At 39.1% G+C, this 18,100-nt stretch overlaps 1 protein-coding gene across 1 annotated transcript in view; it reads right to left on the reverse strand.

Moving 5' to 3' along the window:
- Window positions 1-17,692, reverse strand: part of ARP8 (actin-related protein 8) — a 133,843-nt gene extending 116,151 nt beyond the window's left edge. The window contains exons 1-2 of the mRNA XM_089985238.1: window positions 17,227-17,692; window positions 16,807-16,892 (exon numbers count right to left, since the gene is read on the reverse strand). Coding sequence (XP_089841364.1) covers window positions 16,807-16,892; window positions 17,227-17,567 — 427 coding nt within the window. The 5' untranslated portion in view covers window positions 17,568-17,692. The remainder of the gene's footprint in view (window positions 1-16,806; window positions 16,893-17,226) is intronic.
- Window positions 17,693-18,100: the final 408 nt, after the last annotated feature.

Genomic DNA, 18,100 nt, shown 5'->3' on the forward strand with positions numbered 1-18,100 from the left:
GCCCCTTGCCTGTCGAGATAGAGGAAGGCAAGGGGGCGAAGCCCCTTGCCTGTCGAAAAAGAGGAGGAAGGCTCGGCAGGGGCTGTCGACCACCTGCCGGCCTTCCGGCGAGCCAACGGAAGAAGAGAGGGGGAGGGGTGTTTACCTGGGCTGCCGAGGAGAAAGGAGGTTGTCGGGGAGGGGCTCGCCGGCGAGTGGATGCCGTGAAGGGGAGGGGGTTGGCCTGCGTCGGCAAAGGGAGAGGGAGATGGAGTCGGGGGAAGAGAGAGCAGAGGGGAGAGAGACGAGAGATGAGAGAGAGAGTCGGGGGGGGTCGGGGGAGGCTCGTAGGCCCTCCCCTCTCCCCTCTCGTCTTTTAAATAGGGAGGGGGTGCACACAGGGCTCGCCCCCTGTGTCGCCGGAGAGGCCCCCTGCCGTGGGCTGCCAGTCCGCTTGAAAAGGGTTTTCGAGGGGCTGGCACAGGTTGGATCCGGGTCGGGTCTGTACCCGACCCGGGTCCGATCTTTAATTTTTTTTTTTTTTACTGGTTTTACATGGACAGCACAACTCTGCTTTTCCTTACTTTTTATTTACATTTAAATGTTCATGCACTCTGATTTTTTTTATGCAATTGTCTCAAAACTACTATTTTTTACTTAATAAAATTTGGTTTGTTATGGTTTGGATGATAAGTGTAAGATCCCTTGTGGTTGGTTGAGTTATCCAATGGTGAGTGAAACTGTAAAGGCCCCGGGTCTCTGGGAATGTTTCGGCAATGGTTTTAAAAAACAATCTGCATTTTTTTAGGGAGTATGAGTTGGGATCGTTACATAAATGAACAATTTTAGTCATCAATAAATGTAACATAATATAATACTCCTCCTTTAGACATTATCAGTGTTAGGCCCCACATATCCGAATGTATTAACTTAAATGATTCCTTAGAGACAAAATTGTTAGATCCAAAAGGTAGAGATTTTATTTTTGCTATAATACAATCCTAGTAGTGTATGTTGTTTGCTGATGATATTGTTTTGATTGATGAGTCTAGAGCTGGGGTTAATGCTAAGTTAGAATTATGGAGACAGACATTGGAAGCAAGAGGTTTTAAGTTGAGTAAGAGTAAGACAGAATATATGGAATGTCGGTTTAGTAAGCAACTAAGTAGTAATGGGAGTGTAGTGAAGCTTGGTGAGCAAGAAATACCAGTGGATGATTGTTTCAAATATTTGGGATCTATCATTCAAAAGTATAGAGAAATTGATGGAGATGTAAATCATATGATAAAGGTTGGGTGGATGAAATGGAAAAGTGCAACTGGAGTGTTGTGCGATCATAGAATACCATTGAGGTTGAAGGGAAAGTTTTATAGGACGACTATTAGGCCCGCTTTACTATATGGTACGGAATATTGGGCTGCCAAGAGACATAATATTCAAAAAATGAGTCTAGCTGAGATGCGTATGCTTAGATGGATGTGTGGAAATACAATAAAAGATAAGATTCAGAACGAGGAGATACGTAAGAAGGTAGGTGTTGCACCCATTGAAAATAAGATGAGAGAGAATCGTTTACGGTGGTTTGGACATATTCGGCGAAGACCTAATGATGCTCCAGTTAGAAGGATGGAGAAATGGGAAAATATATTAGTTAAAAGAGGTTGGGGTAGGCCTAGGAAGACTTGGATGGAGATGATAGGAAAGGATATGAATGCTTTGAACCTCAACGAGGACATGGCATTGGATAGAAATGATTGGAGGAGAAGGATTCATGTGGAAGACCCGGAATGATTTTCTTTGTTGGTTTATATCGCCGACCCCAATTGTTTTGGGATGAAGGCGTAGTTGTTGTTGTTGTTGTTTGTTGTTGTAGAATACAATCCTTATAAACCAAATCATTTTTATTACAATTTTCAAGAAACGACAACAAATGTAATTTAGACATACTAGGATGTCCTATTCTTCTATGCCAGTTTTATATGTTTTTTTTTTAAATTACAAAAATCTTAATTTGGTATGTATAGAATGTCCATGCAGTAAAGATCCCCTCTTCTATGGCCTCGCTCAATCGGCCTTCCGGATTATAGTTCCTGCACCAAGCAACCACTAGATGAAAATGAGATCCTACATTCATGGTCAGTAATTTGAAAAATCGATAAAAGATTCAAATTTAATTTTGATACTATTCTAATATTTAGAACATAAAAGTTTTGAGTACTTTTAGAAGAATCATTTAAAGTGCCAAAATCTTTGATTTTTAAAGAAGTTCCAATGACGATGGATATATAAGAATCATTAGGGTTTTCATAACATTCAGAGAACTCATTAGAAGCTATGTCACAGGGATTGGGCTAGTAGGGTGCCGCACCCGCGTCGACGCGACTCGACGCGGGTGCGGGTGCGGCACCGAGTGCGGTCAACCCAATCCTGGGTGCGTTGACCGCACCCAGGATCATTTAGGTCCATTTTTTTTTGAATTTTTTTTTTTAAATTTGCCCTATGAAATGGGCTGCGAATTTTTTTTTAAAAAAAAATTTGCTGACAGCAGCTGTCTGTCAGGGCTGCGAATTTTTTTTTTTTAAATTCTGCTGACAGCAGCTGTCAGCAGAAAAACCCGCGTCAGGGAACCCCCGACCCCCTTTATATATATATATATATATATATATATATATATATATATATATATATATATATATATATATATATATATATAGATATAGAGAGAGAGAGAGATTTTACATTTTTGCCCCTGCCGCACCCCCGCACCCAATGGAAGCACCCGCACCCGCACCCATGTGACATAGATTAGAAGTCATACGAAATGATACACAGGAATCAAGGATCCGAGAAGACTTACCAGGATCAACGCATGTGGATACTGCCACACTGAAGAGTGAAGATGTCTTCCCCTTATAGTGCAACCTCCTTTCCGTTGTCATTCTGAGTGAAGACAAGTTTTGGTTCCTTGTCAGTGACATCAATCAATCCCCATAATCCTTTGTTCTAAATATGGTGCTTCACGATAGAAGCCCACAACACATAATTGGTGTCATTGAGCTTTATGGGAATGGTGGCAATTGTCTCATGGTTATCCTCTATGAAGATGAGAAAGAAAGCAATGTGGAAGAAGAAAGGGTGGTGGATAATATCAAGCAATACCACAAAGAAAATGAGAGAGCAAAGTGTGAAGAAACTCTCTTAAGAAAACTTCATTCAATTCTTAATAGAAGAAGGATACACCCTTATAAGGGTCGACTCCTCTATGTACACTACAAGACAAAAGAAGGGAAAACATTACAAGGTCAAAAATAACCCGTAATAAATATAATAATAAAATAAATGCTTAAACTAAGGGCAGCACACAAATAGCAATACATTATATTACACAACTCTTAACACCCCTTCAAACTTGGGATGATACAACGAAATCATTTCGAGTTTGAAAAGGAATGAGTTGAAATGTAAAGGAGCAAGACTCTTAGTAAAAACATTTATGATCTGATTCTTTAAGCTCAAATGTTCTCGAGCAATGACTCGATCTTTATAGGTCTTCCTTGTATAGTGGCAATCTATTTAAATGTATTTGTTTCACTCATGAAACTCTGGATTCTTTGCAATATGAATAGCACTCATATTGTCACAATATAAGGAAGTCTTGTCAACAATGGAGACTCCCAACTCACCCAATAACCACTGTATCCAAATATTATCGGCAGTGACTTGAGCCATAGCTCTATACTCTGCTTTCACTGTAGATAAAGCAACCTTTGTTGTTTCTTGCTTTTTCATGTGATAACGGAGCTTTCAAGAAAAATACAAAATACAGTAGTAGAAAGATGATCCTGAGTAGAGACTCAAAATCAGCATCACAAAAAGCTTTCAGAACTGTGGCAGATGATAAAAATAACATATCGTAGTGCATAGTCTCTCACATATCTGATAATTCTGAGTATTGCGACTAAATGAATTGTCCTGTAAGCACTCATAAATTGATTGACTACATAAACTACAAAGGTAATATATATCTGGTCTGGATATATTCAGGTATAATAGACTTCTAACTAGTTGTCTATATACTACAGGATTCTCTAGCTCCACACCATATGAGGTTCCCATCTTCATATTTGCTTTCATAGGAGAATTGACTCTTTTTTAATCATTTGTCAGCCTTGTCTTTACCACCAAATTTGTTGTGTATTTAAGTTGAAACAAGTATAATCCCCTTCGAGAGTATGTTATCTACACACCAAGAAAATATTTCAAACGCCCCAAGTCTTTCATAAAGAAATTTTGCAACCATAATCGAAAATTTGATAGACGAAAAAAAGATTTAAATTTAATTTTGGAACCACCCTTATTTTTGGAACAAGAAATTTTTGAGAATTTTTTTATTCAAGTGTTCTAATACTTTCTATTTTTAAAGAAGTTTCATCGCATAAGATAAAGTAGGATTAGTGCAAACTTTGGAAAAAACATTCTTACGAGGTGTCATAAGAAAGGAAGCACTCGAATAAAAAATCCACACACCTTGAGGAGATGAAGAAGATGCAATGGTGGCACCCGAAGTAGAGGATGATTTGAGAAGTTGTTGAAGGGACTCTCATATTTGGTTAAGTGTCTTTAATATTTCTTCCATTTTTGCTTGCTTCTTCTTTCTTAGGCGTGATTTCTCCAATGAAAGCAATTTTACCTTTAAGCTTTGGACATACCGATCTAATGTATTCCGGTTCATTACAATGGTGGCAAATAACACCCTTCCTATATCCACTATTATAGTTGGACCCATTAATATAGTTATTTTGTTTTACAAAGTGGGGTGGCTTATAGGTTTTTATATTAGAACTCGGCCTAGTAACGGCCAAAACATTATCATTCTTATTGGTCATGCCAAGATGAGTTTCTTCTTGTCATATCTCGGCAAAAGCATCTTCAAGAGGCATAGCTTTGGCTTTATGAAGAAGAGAAAACATTACCTGTTCAAATTTCGGTCTTAGACCATGAAGGAATTGAAAAATGTGTTATTTCTCAATTTGCTCTCTTTTAATCTCAACATCTTCGGGAGCCACCCATTTAGGCTCAAGAAGTGATAATTCATCACAAAAGGGGGGACAAAATGCTAAAATAATCTCAGACACACATGTTCCCTTGCTTACTAGATTTAATTTTGTCTTGACAAAAATATTGCCTAGCAAGATCCTTTTGCGTATACATACCCTTAAGAAAGAACTAAGCTTCTAAATTTAGCAATGTTGGCACATATTTTAATGTCAACATTGTTCAAAAACCATGCCAAGTTATTTTCTCAATCCTTTACCTTTATTTGATGTTCATTAATTGCTTTAGCATGATTATCTTCAGCTAGAGCTTTCTCAACACCTCCTTCAACCTTGGTGAGCTTTAACGATGGTTCAAAAGGAGTTTCTGTTAATATATATATATATATATATATATATATATGTGTGTGTGTGTGTGTGTGTGTGTACCAAAATACTCGATAGGAGTATTTTGGTCTTTTCACTGTGTAATTTATTTTTTATGTTTTTTTTTGTTATTGTTTTTTTTTTATTAGCCTTCTTTTTGGGACCATTGGGGGCCCACCAAAATAGGCGTTGGAGTCTCCAACGTCTATTAGGGGGAGCCTCAATGGCCCCCTTCTTTGTATCTTCTCCTTTTGTATATAAAGGGGACTTCCCCTCTCTTGTAAGCATGAGTTCTCTCACATTCTCTCCTTAATAATATTCTTTTTGCCTTTTGGCATTCACCCCATAGTGGGTTTGTGTAATTTGCACATTAAGTGCATGTGTTATTTGGTTCATTATTGAACTTTTTGTATTTTCGCATATCTCATTAAATGGTATCAAAGCTAATTGGGTTCTTTGTATTCTTAGAAGTCTTTTTAAGATCCTTGTAAGTTCTTTCTCATCTCTACATTTCTTCTTCATCATGGAGCACGACTCAAGAGTAGAGATATTCTTTAAGCTCAATGGTTCAAATTATTTGATGTGGGCGTCGACTATGGAGAACCATCTTCGTCGAAAGAAACTATGGGGCTTCGTGATAGAGACCACTCCTGAACCAACATTGAAGCTCACCAAGATCGAAAGTAGTTTTGAAAAGGCTCTCGATGGTGAGGCTCGCATTAAAGCAATCAATGAGCATCAAACAAACGTAGAAGAAGATTGGGAAAGTAACCACGCCAAAATTTTGGCATGGTTCATGAACAATGTTGATATAAAGATTTGTGCCAACATTGCTAAGTTTAGAAAAGCTAATGAAGTTCGGTTTTTTCTTAAGGGTATGTATACCCAAAAGGATCTAGTTAGACAATTTTTTTGTCAAGAAAAGATTAGATCCACTAAACAAGGGGACATGAGTGTCCAAAATTATTTAAGTGCCTTATCTCCCCTTTGGGATGAACTTGCTCTTCTTGAGCCCAAGTGGGTAGCTCTAGAAGAGATTAAATTGAGAAGAGAATAAATTGAAAAAGAACATTTCTTTCAATTTCTTCACGGTCTTAGACGGGAGTTTGAACAAGTAAAGGCATCCCTTCTTCATAGAAGCAAGGCTTTACCTATTGAAGATGCCCTTGCCGAAGTATGCCAAGAGGAAATTCGTCTTAGCATGACTCATAAAAGTGATGAGATCTTGGCTGTTACTAGGCCGGGATCTAATGTTAAGCCTTATAGCCTCCTCACTTTGCCAAAAATAATGGCTTTAGAAAGGGTGTTATTTGCCATTATTGTAATGAACCGGGACATATCAAACCGGTTTGCCCTAAGATTAAAGGAAAGGTGGTCGCAGTTGGTGAAAATGTCCAAAATAAAAAAGAAATGAGCAACAATGGATGAGACATTAAAGATACTCTAAATCAAATCTTGGAGGCACTTCAACATCTTCTTAAGTGTTCCGCTACTTCTGGTGCCGCCATTGCAACCTCCTTATCTCCTCCAGGTATGTAGATTTTGGAATCTGATGCTTCTTTTCATATGACACCACATAAAAACATCCTTTCTAAGGTCTATTCCAACCCCATAACATCTTATGTTTTAATGGTCGACGGGACTTCTTTGAAAATTGAAAACATTGGAACACTTTATTTAAAACATTCTCAAGAATTTTTTGTTCAAAAAATAAGAGTGATTCTAAAAATCAATTTAAACTTATTTCCGGTCTCTCTAAACTTATTTTCGGTCTCTCAAATTACCGATCATGGTTGCAAAGTATCTTTTTCACCTAAAAATTACATTGTGCAGGATCTCCAGTCAAGGAAGCTAATTGGGCAAGGCCATAGGAGGGGCGATCTATATTTTATGATTTTTTTTACTCTACCATCCAAGTCATTTTGTAAATGTCAAAAGTACAGAAGTTTGGCACAAGAGACTTGGTTATCTGAATTTTTCAAAGATGTCTCTTTTCTCCTTTTGGGAAATTCTTTTAATGAAAAAGTTATGACTTGTAAAGATTGCGTCTTTGGTAAATTAAAAGTCATTCCATTTCCTCAATGAAGTTTTGTCTTTATACGGTCGTTTGAATTGGTTCATTCCGATGTTTGGGGTCCTTCTCCTATCATTTCTAACAGAGGTTTTTCATATTATGTAATTTTTGTAGACAATTTCAGTAGAAATCAAAAATCCAATGTGTTTTCTATCTTTAAAGATTTTCATGCAATAGTTAAGAATCAATTTCTAAGTAATTTATCTATTCTAAGATCGGATTGGGGAGGAGAATATATGTCAAATGAATTTCAAACTTATTTACGACAAAATAAAATTTATCATCAAAGATCTTGTCATAACACACCACAACAAAATGGTCTTACGGAAAGAAAACATAGGCATATTATAGAAACAACTAGAACTCTTTTAATTTCTAAAAATATTCCAAAGTCATTTTGGGTCAAAGCCACTTTAACTTCAACATATCTTATCAATAGAACTCCTTCGTCATCTTTAAAAAATGTTTATCCTTTTGAAAAACTTTATAATATGTCTCCTGATTTCAAAAGGCTAAGAATTTTTTTTTTGTAAATGTTATGTTCTTACTCAAAAAAATGATAAGCTTTCTCCAAAGGCTATTGAACGTGTTTTCTTAGGATATGGTGAAAAACAAAAAGGATACTGATGCTTTGACTTATCAAATAATAAACTTTATATCTCAAAAGATGCTACATTTCTTGAAGAAGAAAACGGTTTTGCAAATGATGAACCAAAAGAAAACATTGACTATTCTTTCTTATTTGATTTACTACCCCAAAAAGATGAATCAAATCTGATTGAGACTCTTAAGTCTTTCAATGATGTTGAAAATCAAAATAAACAAGCTTTTAACAATGAAAGAAATGACTCTCATGAAAGTTTAGATGAACATACAACAAATAATACTCAAGTTTATACTAGAAAAAGTGAAAATCCTCATCCATATCCTTTTGACAATTTTTTTCAAAATATGTCTTTAGAAGAATCATCTCAAAGAAGGTCAAGTCGTATCTCTAAAGCACCAAATAGATTTGTGTTTTATGAGTCTTTTTCACTACATTTTAGAGCTTGTTTATTAGTCATCCACTCTTTTTATGAACCATCTCATTACAATGATGCTAAACAATATGCACATTGGAATGAAGCTATGGAACATGAACTTAATGCACTTAAGAAAGCTTAAACTTGGAAAATTATTAATTTTCCTCAAGGAAAGAAACCCATAGGATGTAGATGGGTTTTTAAGATAAAAACGAAAAGTGATGGCTCCTTAGAAAAATATAAGGCTAGATTGGTAGCCAAAGGATATGCTAAAAAATATGGGGTAGATTATGATGAGACATTTGCTCTGATAGCTCGAATGACAAGTGTCTGAGCCCTTATTGCTATTACTTATATTAAAAACTGGCATATTTATCAACTTGTTGTTAAAAATGTTTTTTTAAATGGAGATCTTAGTGAAAAGGTTTATATGGATCCTCCTCTTGGCATGAATTTAAATGGAAAAGTTTTGAAACCAAAGAAAGCATTATACGGTCTTAAACAAGCTCCCAAAGCTTGGTACGATAAATTTAGTAATGTATTAATTAATTTGGGTTTTGTCTCTTGCTATACTGACATTGCTCTCTTTGTTAAGAAAACAGGTGATTCTATTATAATTCTTCTCCTTTATATTGATCATATGATCATCTCAGGAAGTGACAAATAGGGAGTAAATGACATTAAGTCTATGTTAAAGAAAACTTTTGATATGTCTTATTTGGGTTTTCTAAGCTATTTTTTAGGTATTGAGGTGGCCTATTCACAGAGATGATACATTCTATCCCAAATAAAGCTGGTTGCGGACATTTGTGCTAAGTCGAGGATTTCAAATGATAAGAAAGTAAAAACACGGAGTTATAAATGTCAAATTAAGACTTGAAGATGGAGTTTTATTTGATGATCCTACTGATCGAGAATTAATTGAATCTCTTACTTACTTGTTCATCACCCTACCGGATATCTCTCATGTTGTTCATTCTGTAAGCCAGTTTCAGCATGCTCCTACGATAGTTCATATGGTAGCTGTTATGAGAATTGTGCGTTATATCAAGAATATTATCTCAAAAGAGATTTTCTTTATCTTTTGATTTAACTGCTTATACTGATGCAGATTTGGGAGGTAATCCAAATGATTGAATCTCAACTATTGGTTTTTGTATTTTCTTAGGGGATTCGCTTATCTCTTGGAGGTGCAAGAAGCAACAAAAAGCATTTTTGTCATCAACAGAAGCTGAATATCGTGTCATGGCAACTACAACCACGGAGATTGTATGGTTTAGAAGTTTTCTTTGTGATATGGGGGTTATCATCTCAACTACTTCAAAGATGTGTTGTGACAACAAAAGTGTGATCTACATTGCAAGCAATCATACCTTCCATGAGCGCACCAAGCATATTGAAATGGATTGTCACTATGTTCGAGATGAATAACTGAGAGGAACGACTACATTGCCCTATGTCACATCAGAATATCAGTTGGCTGACTTCTTCACCAAAGTGTTTCTAACTCCTCGCTTCCTGTTTCTCCTTAACAAACTTTTGGTTTTCTCCCCGTAAAGTTTAAGGAGGGGTGTTAATATATATATATATATATATATATATATATATATATATATATACCAAAATACCCGATAGGGGTATTTTGGTCTTTTTACTATGTAATTTATTTTTTATGTTTTTCTTTTTGTTATTGTATTTTTTATTTTTATTTTTTAGTAGCCTTATTTTTGGGACCATTGGGGGCCCCACCTAAATAGGTGTTGGGGTCCCCAACGTCTATTAAGGGGAGCCCCAATGGCCACCCTTTTTTGTGTCTTCACCTTTTGTATATAAAGGGGACTTCCCCTCTCTTGTAAGCATGAGTTCTCTCAGATTCTCTCCTTAATAATATTTTTTTTGCCTTTTGACAATCTGTAAAACCCACGTTTCAAAAAAAATTTATCGTACCCGGGCTCGCCATCGATAGGGTTTTAAGATAACCCGACTCGAGAAGGGGATTTTGAGAAAACCCCTTCCCGAGCGCCGCAACACCCCCCCCCCTCCACCTACGATTTCGGGGAGATTAGGGGAAACCCATCGGGGTTTCCCCATTCATCGCCCCCCCTGAGGCTTTTATAAGCACTGCGGGGGGGCGGGGGAAGGCACACAGCCCTTCGCCCCCAGCACGCCGCCCTCGATCTCCTCGCGGCGACCCCCTCCTCCTTCTCTGCGCTCGCCACCGCCGCCGTCGCTGCGCCCCACGCCGACACCGGCCACCGCCTCCCAGGTACGCCACTCCTCCTCCTCCTCCCTTTTCTCTTCCTCACCCCCCCCCCCCCTCTCCGTCACCTCGCCGGGAGGCCGACAGGTGGCTCACAGCCCCTGCCGCGGCCTACCCTGTGCCCATCGGGGGCCCGACAGGTGGCCTATGGGGCCCCTGTCGTTCCCTTTTTCATCTGGGGATTCGCCGGAGTGCCGGCAGGGAACCGAGGCCCCTGCGACACCCCCCCCCCCTCACCCTGTGGGTGATAGGGAAACCGACGGGAGGTCGGTTGCCCTCCCTGTCACCTCCCGTCCCGATCTCTTTCTCCTTTTCGGCAGGGGTTGGCCCCCTGCCGCCTCTCGGTTGTCGGTAGGGGCTGGCCCCTGCCACCTTCGTGCTGTCGGCAAGGGCCCCGCCCCTGCGGTCTCGTGGCCGTCGGCAGGGGCTGGCCCCCCTGCCGTCTAGTGCTTTCGGCAGGGGCTGGCCCCCCTGCCGCTTCGAGGCCGTCGGCAGGGGCTGGCCCCCTTGCCGTCCTGTGTCGTCGGCAGGGGTTGACCCCTGTCGTCCTGTGCTTTCGGCAGGGGCTGGCCCCCCTGCCGTCCTGTGCTTTCGGCAGGGGCTGGCCCCCCTGCCGTCCTGTGCTTTCGGCAGGGGCTGGCCCCCTTGCCGTCTTGTGCTTTCGGCAGGGGCTGCCCCCTGCCACTTCGGTGCTGTCGGCAGGGGCTCATCCCTTGCCACCTAGTGGTTGTCGGCAGGGGCTCAACCCTTGCTGCTTTGTTGTTGTCGGCAGGGGCTGGACCCCTGCCGCCACGCTATTTTCGACAGAGGCTCATCCCCTGTCGCCCCGCTATTGTCGGCAGGCAGGGGCTTGTCCCCTGTCGCTTGTCTGTTTTCAGCCAGCAGGGGCACACCCCTGCTGCCTCTCTCTTTTCCGATCGACAGGCCGGTTTTCTATTTCTCCGCATGATAAATAGAGTAGCGTTGAATTCTCATACTTTTGCAGACATCGTATCGAACCCCGCTCTGGCTCCGCGGCCTGAGCCTCGTATCATCTACACGCGTAGACGTACGCAGCTGCACGACATCCCGAGGTAGGGGAAAGTCGCACGAAGAGTTTGTATGAACAAAATAAAATAAGACTTCTGAGATAGAATAGTTATTTTGCATACCTGCTTATCTGAAGAAGTATTGGTTGGTCAGAGTTTTACTCTTTTTGATTTTTTTGAAATTGCATGCTTAATGTAAATTCTTTGGGTAGACTCATTCTAGAAAGAATCAAGTAGTTTAATTGGCATACCTGTTTACCTGTAGGATTACTTAACTCGTGATTGTCTGTTCTACATGCTTATTCTTTTGGAATTGCATATTTAAGGTAGACTTTGTGAATAGACTCATTTCTGGAGAGAAAACCACTGAAATTGCTATTGTAATCGAACCTTAAGGCATGTACGGTATGAATTTTATGTGAGGTCATGGAGTATCTTGAAGTGGGAATCAACACTTTATTGATTTTGATGTGATATTATCGGCCTCTACGGGCCAATTGCTCAAAAGAGCAATACATGTCATGTACGAACCAAAAGAATCGTAAAACATTGTATGTTGCCCTCTCATCGTAGTCGTACCTCTAGGGAGGTACAACCGTACTTTTTGGACAAGTACGTCCCATGTGGGTTACGATGGTTGGAGGATGAGGTTGTAGCAACCAGTGTTTTAAAACTCGCCGAGTCAACTCGTTGACTCGGCTCGGCTCGCCCCTCCAACGAGTCAACCCAGCAAGGCAAACTCGGTTTGCCAAAACTCGGGCTTGACTCGAGCTTGACTCGGCCTGACTCGGCTTGACTCGGCCTGACTCGGGCGAGTTTTGGGATGTTTGAAATTTGTTTTTTGAGTTTCAAATTACAGTTTCGAAATATATAAGTACATATATTTTAACAAGGGTTACCCCCAGATTTTGTATAAAAATAAAATAAAAATCATTTAAAGATAAAAAAACATTTAAATCCATAGAATAAAATCACCATGTTGTTCGAACTACTGTTCACCCTGTGTTATCAACTTATTCTAGCAAAATATTTTAAAGAAATGATTCTCACTATATATGGCGGGTCAACTGTGCCTATGGGAAGTCACATTTAGGTTTCATCATCCATTTGTTATGTGAAAAAGCATTGTACATATTCAAATATTAGTAGTCTTTTTATAGTTGTGCCATTAATATATTTCCTACATAGTTTTATACATGAGAAAATTGCTTATTTATGTTGATATTGGGCATTCTGTAAACTTTCAATATGCACATATATCCCTGTTTTACATTTATGGATTTGTTAGAGAGGGAATTAAAACTTTTAAAACAAGCTAGCATATATGATTGGCCATTTTAGGAACCTTAGGTAGTAGCAGACTGAACTCAAGGTGACCAAATCCTCTAATTCAAGTCATGAATTAGTCAAAGTGCTTGTATAGATATCAAATTCAATTATTCAAGCAAACCTCTATAGCTCTTTGCAGTTGTTTTTATATTCTTACAGACATTTGGAGACTATGTTTACTCAAAAACATGGTTTTAGACAAATTATATATTGTTTTTCTTTTAAAATCAAAAGTTAACAAAACCCCGTCCGAGTCACCGAGTTGACCCGCCGAGTCACGAGTCAATAAAGAACGAGTCGAGTTCCGAGTCACGGGTTTTAAAACCTTGGTAGCAACCTCGATGCGTGCAATTAGCAAAATGCTGAGATCACATAAATGGTGACAACTCGCCTTCACAGGCAAGATGCTCGAGGGGGTCTAATAGACCAGAGCATGTAGGATGGGGCGGCGGTTAAGAAACCCCCGTCGTACCCATTCGATCTTCACGGTTCATCAAGGGAGAGGATGGATGGTACAAAAACTCCGATGGACAGGTTGTTAACAACCACCCCATGGGCAAAAGACTCGGTTTCCCCAGTCATCGAAGTTAGGGGAATTGGGATTACCATAAATTATCCTAGGTGGTAACTCCCAGGTACTTCTGCAGAAGTTGGATGCATCCATGGGCCAGGAATGCCTTTGGGGATTTACTCTCTTGGTCACTGACCGTCCCCTTAGGAGCGGAATCAGTCAGCCATTCGGGTTAATGAAAACACCTGACATAATAAACCCCCGGATCGGTCTTGGTTGTTTCTACGTTTCGCCTCTGTGAGTACCCACAGGCCAGTTAATATCAGAACTTAAAGAATATCTTCTTGAATAGTTGTAGATGATTGAGACTTACACTGCTTGAAATGCTTCAACTAACAGCTCTTTGCACATATTACACTTGTTAGAATAAATTACAATTGTATTGATTGTTTAAATATCATAACTGCTTATCTTATAAATGTCCTGCTTTATTTTCATTCTACTTATCTGTTTGTGCACCTACTGGTTTGTTATGAAACTGACCCATTTCATGGGCAGGTGAGGAGTAGGACTTCACAGGCGGCCGATGGCGTGGTGCAATATGGATCAAGATTTATCTCCTTTTTGCTGGCGGCTTGGCTCTGAGTCTTTTTTAGTTTTCTTTAGATTATTGAACTTTGGAACAAAATGTTCATTTTGTAATAAACTGCAGATTTTTAATCTATTGCCTTATTTCCTCAATTCCTTTAAGTTGTTGTTCATGTGAATGATGGTTTTTCAGCTAACGTACCCAAGATTGTTGACTTGTGCTCCTTTCTAAATATCTTCCGCTGTCGTTTTTAAAAGTTAAAACTTTAAATCTTTGAAAGGTTTTTCGATAAGGTTTTCGAAATCACAAGTCGAAATTTTGGGGCGTTACACAATCACCCCATAGTGAGTTTGTGTAATTTGCACATTAAATGCTTGTGTTATTCGGTTCATTATTGAACTTTTTATATTTTCGCATATCTCATTACAGTTTCCATCAGAAATCGCCAAAGTTTCTTTCCTCTAAGATGATTTTCCATGAACGACGCCCACATCAAGTAGTTGGATCCATTAAGTTTGAAGGAGAGCTCCACTCTTAATTCATGCTCCATGATGAAAAGGGATAGATAAAGATGAAGAAAGTGATAGCACCTTTGTCACGATCTTCAATCACCACAAGAAATACTTTCAAGATCAAGAAAACTCAATGAGCTCTGATACCATGTAATGAAGTATGCAAAATTACAAATAACAAAGTGCAAAAGCACATAAGTCCAAGAATGGATAATTACAAAGAAGATAAATAAGCACACAAGTGCACAAAGAAAAAAGTCCACTAAGGGACAATGCCAAAAGCTAATAAAGAGGAAATATTATTGAAAAGATTTAGAAAAGGAATGAATAATACATGGAGATCACTCCCCTATTTATATATAAAAAGTAGAGGGGGAGACCATTGGGAGCTCCCCTTCATAGAGTTGTTGGGGAGCTCCCAACAATCATATTTATGACCACTTGGGCGCCAACGACTCTATGGAGTGGGGCTCCAATGCAAGAAAAAATGATAAGTTAAAAAGAGAAAAATAGTTGTTTCTAATAAACAACTATTATTACATGTAAAAAAACAAAAACGCCCCTATCGGGCAAACTATTATATATATATATATATATATATATATATATATATATATATATATATATATATTTAACAATATCCTCACACTCTCTTTCCAATAGGATCATAACATTTGTATGCCTTTTGACCATTGGCTAAATCAAGAAAGCAACACTTAACAATTTTAGGAGACAATCTGTCTCTATATCTATCAGGTAAAAGAATAATGTATATACATCCAAATACTCTCATCATATCATAATTTGGAGTTCTTTTATACAATTTTTAAAATGAAGATATACATTTAAGCACACTTGAGGGCATACGGTTTATTTGATAGATACTCATCTGAACTACATCTGCCCAAAACGCTTTGAGCACTTCACCTCCAAAGAGAAGAGCTCTTGCACTAAGGTAGAATACAAGGCCATTGCCAATTCTGTTGCAGGAATTGTTTGGGTAAAATATTTGTTGCAAGAGTTGGGTTTAACTCTTTAAGAGATCCAACAGTCTTGTGTGATAATGTTTGAGCTACTTATCTGGCAGCTCATCCTATGTGCCTTAATCAAAGCAAATACATTGAAAATTACCTTTATTTTGTCACAAAAAAACTAGCTAGAAAGGAGTTGAGAATTGAATACATCTCTTCAAAGGATCAAGTTGTTGATGTTCTCACTAAACCGTTGGCAGTTTAGAGGCATAATGAGTTGTGTGGCAAACTCAATGTCCTTCTGGGTCTCTTGAGCTTGAGGGAGGCTGTTGGAACACATGATCGATCAAGGCACCTGGTTCAAGAGTCCCATCTGAACTCAAAAGTGCAAGCCAACACTGGTTTCTATGGATGAGTCCTATGCTGAAAAGAAAAAGACTGTCAGAACCTAAGTTTGAAGAGACCTAGTCAAAGAGGCCTTAGCGAGCAAGGAGTCTAGTGTATTACCTCTAACGTAACGTGATGTAATGATATATATATATATATATATATATATATATATATATATATATATATATATATATATATATATATATATATATATATATATCTGCCTTGTGCCCTTGTTGAATCATTGAAATAAAATTGAGGGTTGAGGCCGTGGATTAGGAACGAGTAGTACTGAACCACATAAGACTTGTGCGAGTTTGCTTACTCTTCGTGCTTTTATTTCTTATACTAAAAATATCAATTAAATCTACATTCTTATTCTGTCAGTTATTTGCTATTTTAAGCACAAGGACCAACACATGCATATGAATAAAACAAGCCGAATAAACAAAAAGTAGCCGTATCGAGATCAAATCTCATGGGCGTCACCCTTGCAACTCCGTGGGAGCAACCACCGAGTTTTACACTGCCAGGACAGTGACCATAAGTACTAAGACAGGCAATTCCAGCCCGGCTAGGTCTCTCTTTCTGGGGGCGGTTTTTCCGTGTAAATATAAAAAAAAAAACGCGTAGATAATTAATATGAATAAAAACCGACTGCAGTATGCATATCCGCAAAGCTCGAAGGGGAAGCCTTGAAGAGAATAGGTTCAGTCCTTACAGTCGATAATGATAGCTCCAGATGGCTCTGCCCGCTGCCCGTATATTTGCATAAGAGGTAACTCATGAGCTAAACTAGCACTTGATCTGCAAATTTTGTGATACCCATTTCACCATAACAAAAAAATTAACCGAGTGCAGAAACAAAAACCATCAAAAGACACGACTAGAAAGTAGTCAAAATAGTCTAATCGAAAGCTGAAGCCCATGAAAGAGTCGTTCAACTTGAACGCTTTTCTTTGTGGGTATGCTCCTAAATTAGACCATTAATCTAGATTAACTTCACACGTGATCATTGCCATGCTCACTATGAAATTCTAATTCGAATTTCGAAATCAAACCGAAAAAATATCACTAATTATGATTGATAACCAACAAACAAAAAAAGAGAACAAAAAATCAAATTTTTAGAGGGAATTACCTAAGTGGGTAGCCAGATCTCAAGACGGTCTCCTGAAAAAGTATCGATTCCCACGAATCCTGCTGCCCGTTCTGAAGGAAGAAGGCCCACAATTGTTTGTCGGAGATCATAATCCTCCAGGCCCTGCACACCAAGCTTGCTCTAACGGCTTCCTTGGGCCCAAGGAACCTGAAGATGAGCAAGAAGACATCGTAGGGCAGCTGGTGGAGAGGGCTCGTGGTTTGGGGTTGGGCTTCCATCGATGCGTGGGCGCCCGAGCGGCTCACCACGCTGCTCCATACTCTTCGCAGCATGACTGCCATCGATGATGATGATGATTGGGTTGGGTCACGCGCTGTCATGGTGGAGGAGGAAAAAAAAAAGAGGACCTTTTCTTTTTCTTATGATGATGGCAAATGGCATGAGAATTGAGGATGGTTTTAGTGATTGGTCACCTCACCTGTTTCAGTTTCCCACAGGCGGCACACTCAGACAGGAAAAGCATACTGGTTAACAGGACGTGTAAGGACTGGAGACCGTCAAAGTGTTATCCTTTCCAAACAATATCTAGGATTATCACGTTTTGGAGGATAACTTGAAAAGGGATAGCGTTTTACCGAAGCAGTTATATATTCCCCCAAAGCGGCATTGTTTGCTAGAGTGTGTTCGTGGTCGAATGAGTGTCACATATATGAGCTCATGGGGCCCCTATCCCTGTGTGTGTCAGCATCACTTAGTATAAGAGTCTGACGTGGTTGCAAAGACTTAAGTATCCCGCCATTCCCGTCAAGAAATAATGATTCAAGAAAAGAACAAAAATATTCTTCATTTAGAAAAGTGAAATGATGGTTCGAGATCCTCCATTTAGAAAAGTAAAAACGTTGGTTATAGAATG

Source organism: Nuphar pumila, chromosome 13, assembly GCF_984573655.1.
Source record: "Nuphar pumila chromosome 13, dmNupPumi1.hap1.1, whole genome shotgun sequence".
Classification (NCBI taxonomy): Eukaryota; Viridiplantae; Streptophyta; class Magnoliopsida; order Nymphaeales; family Nymphaeaceae; genus Nuphar; species Nuphar pumila.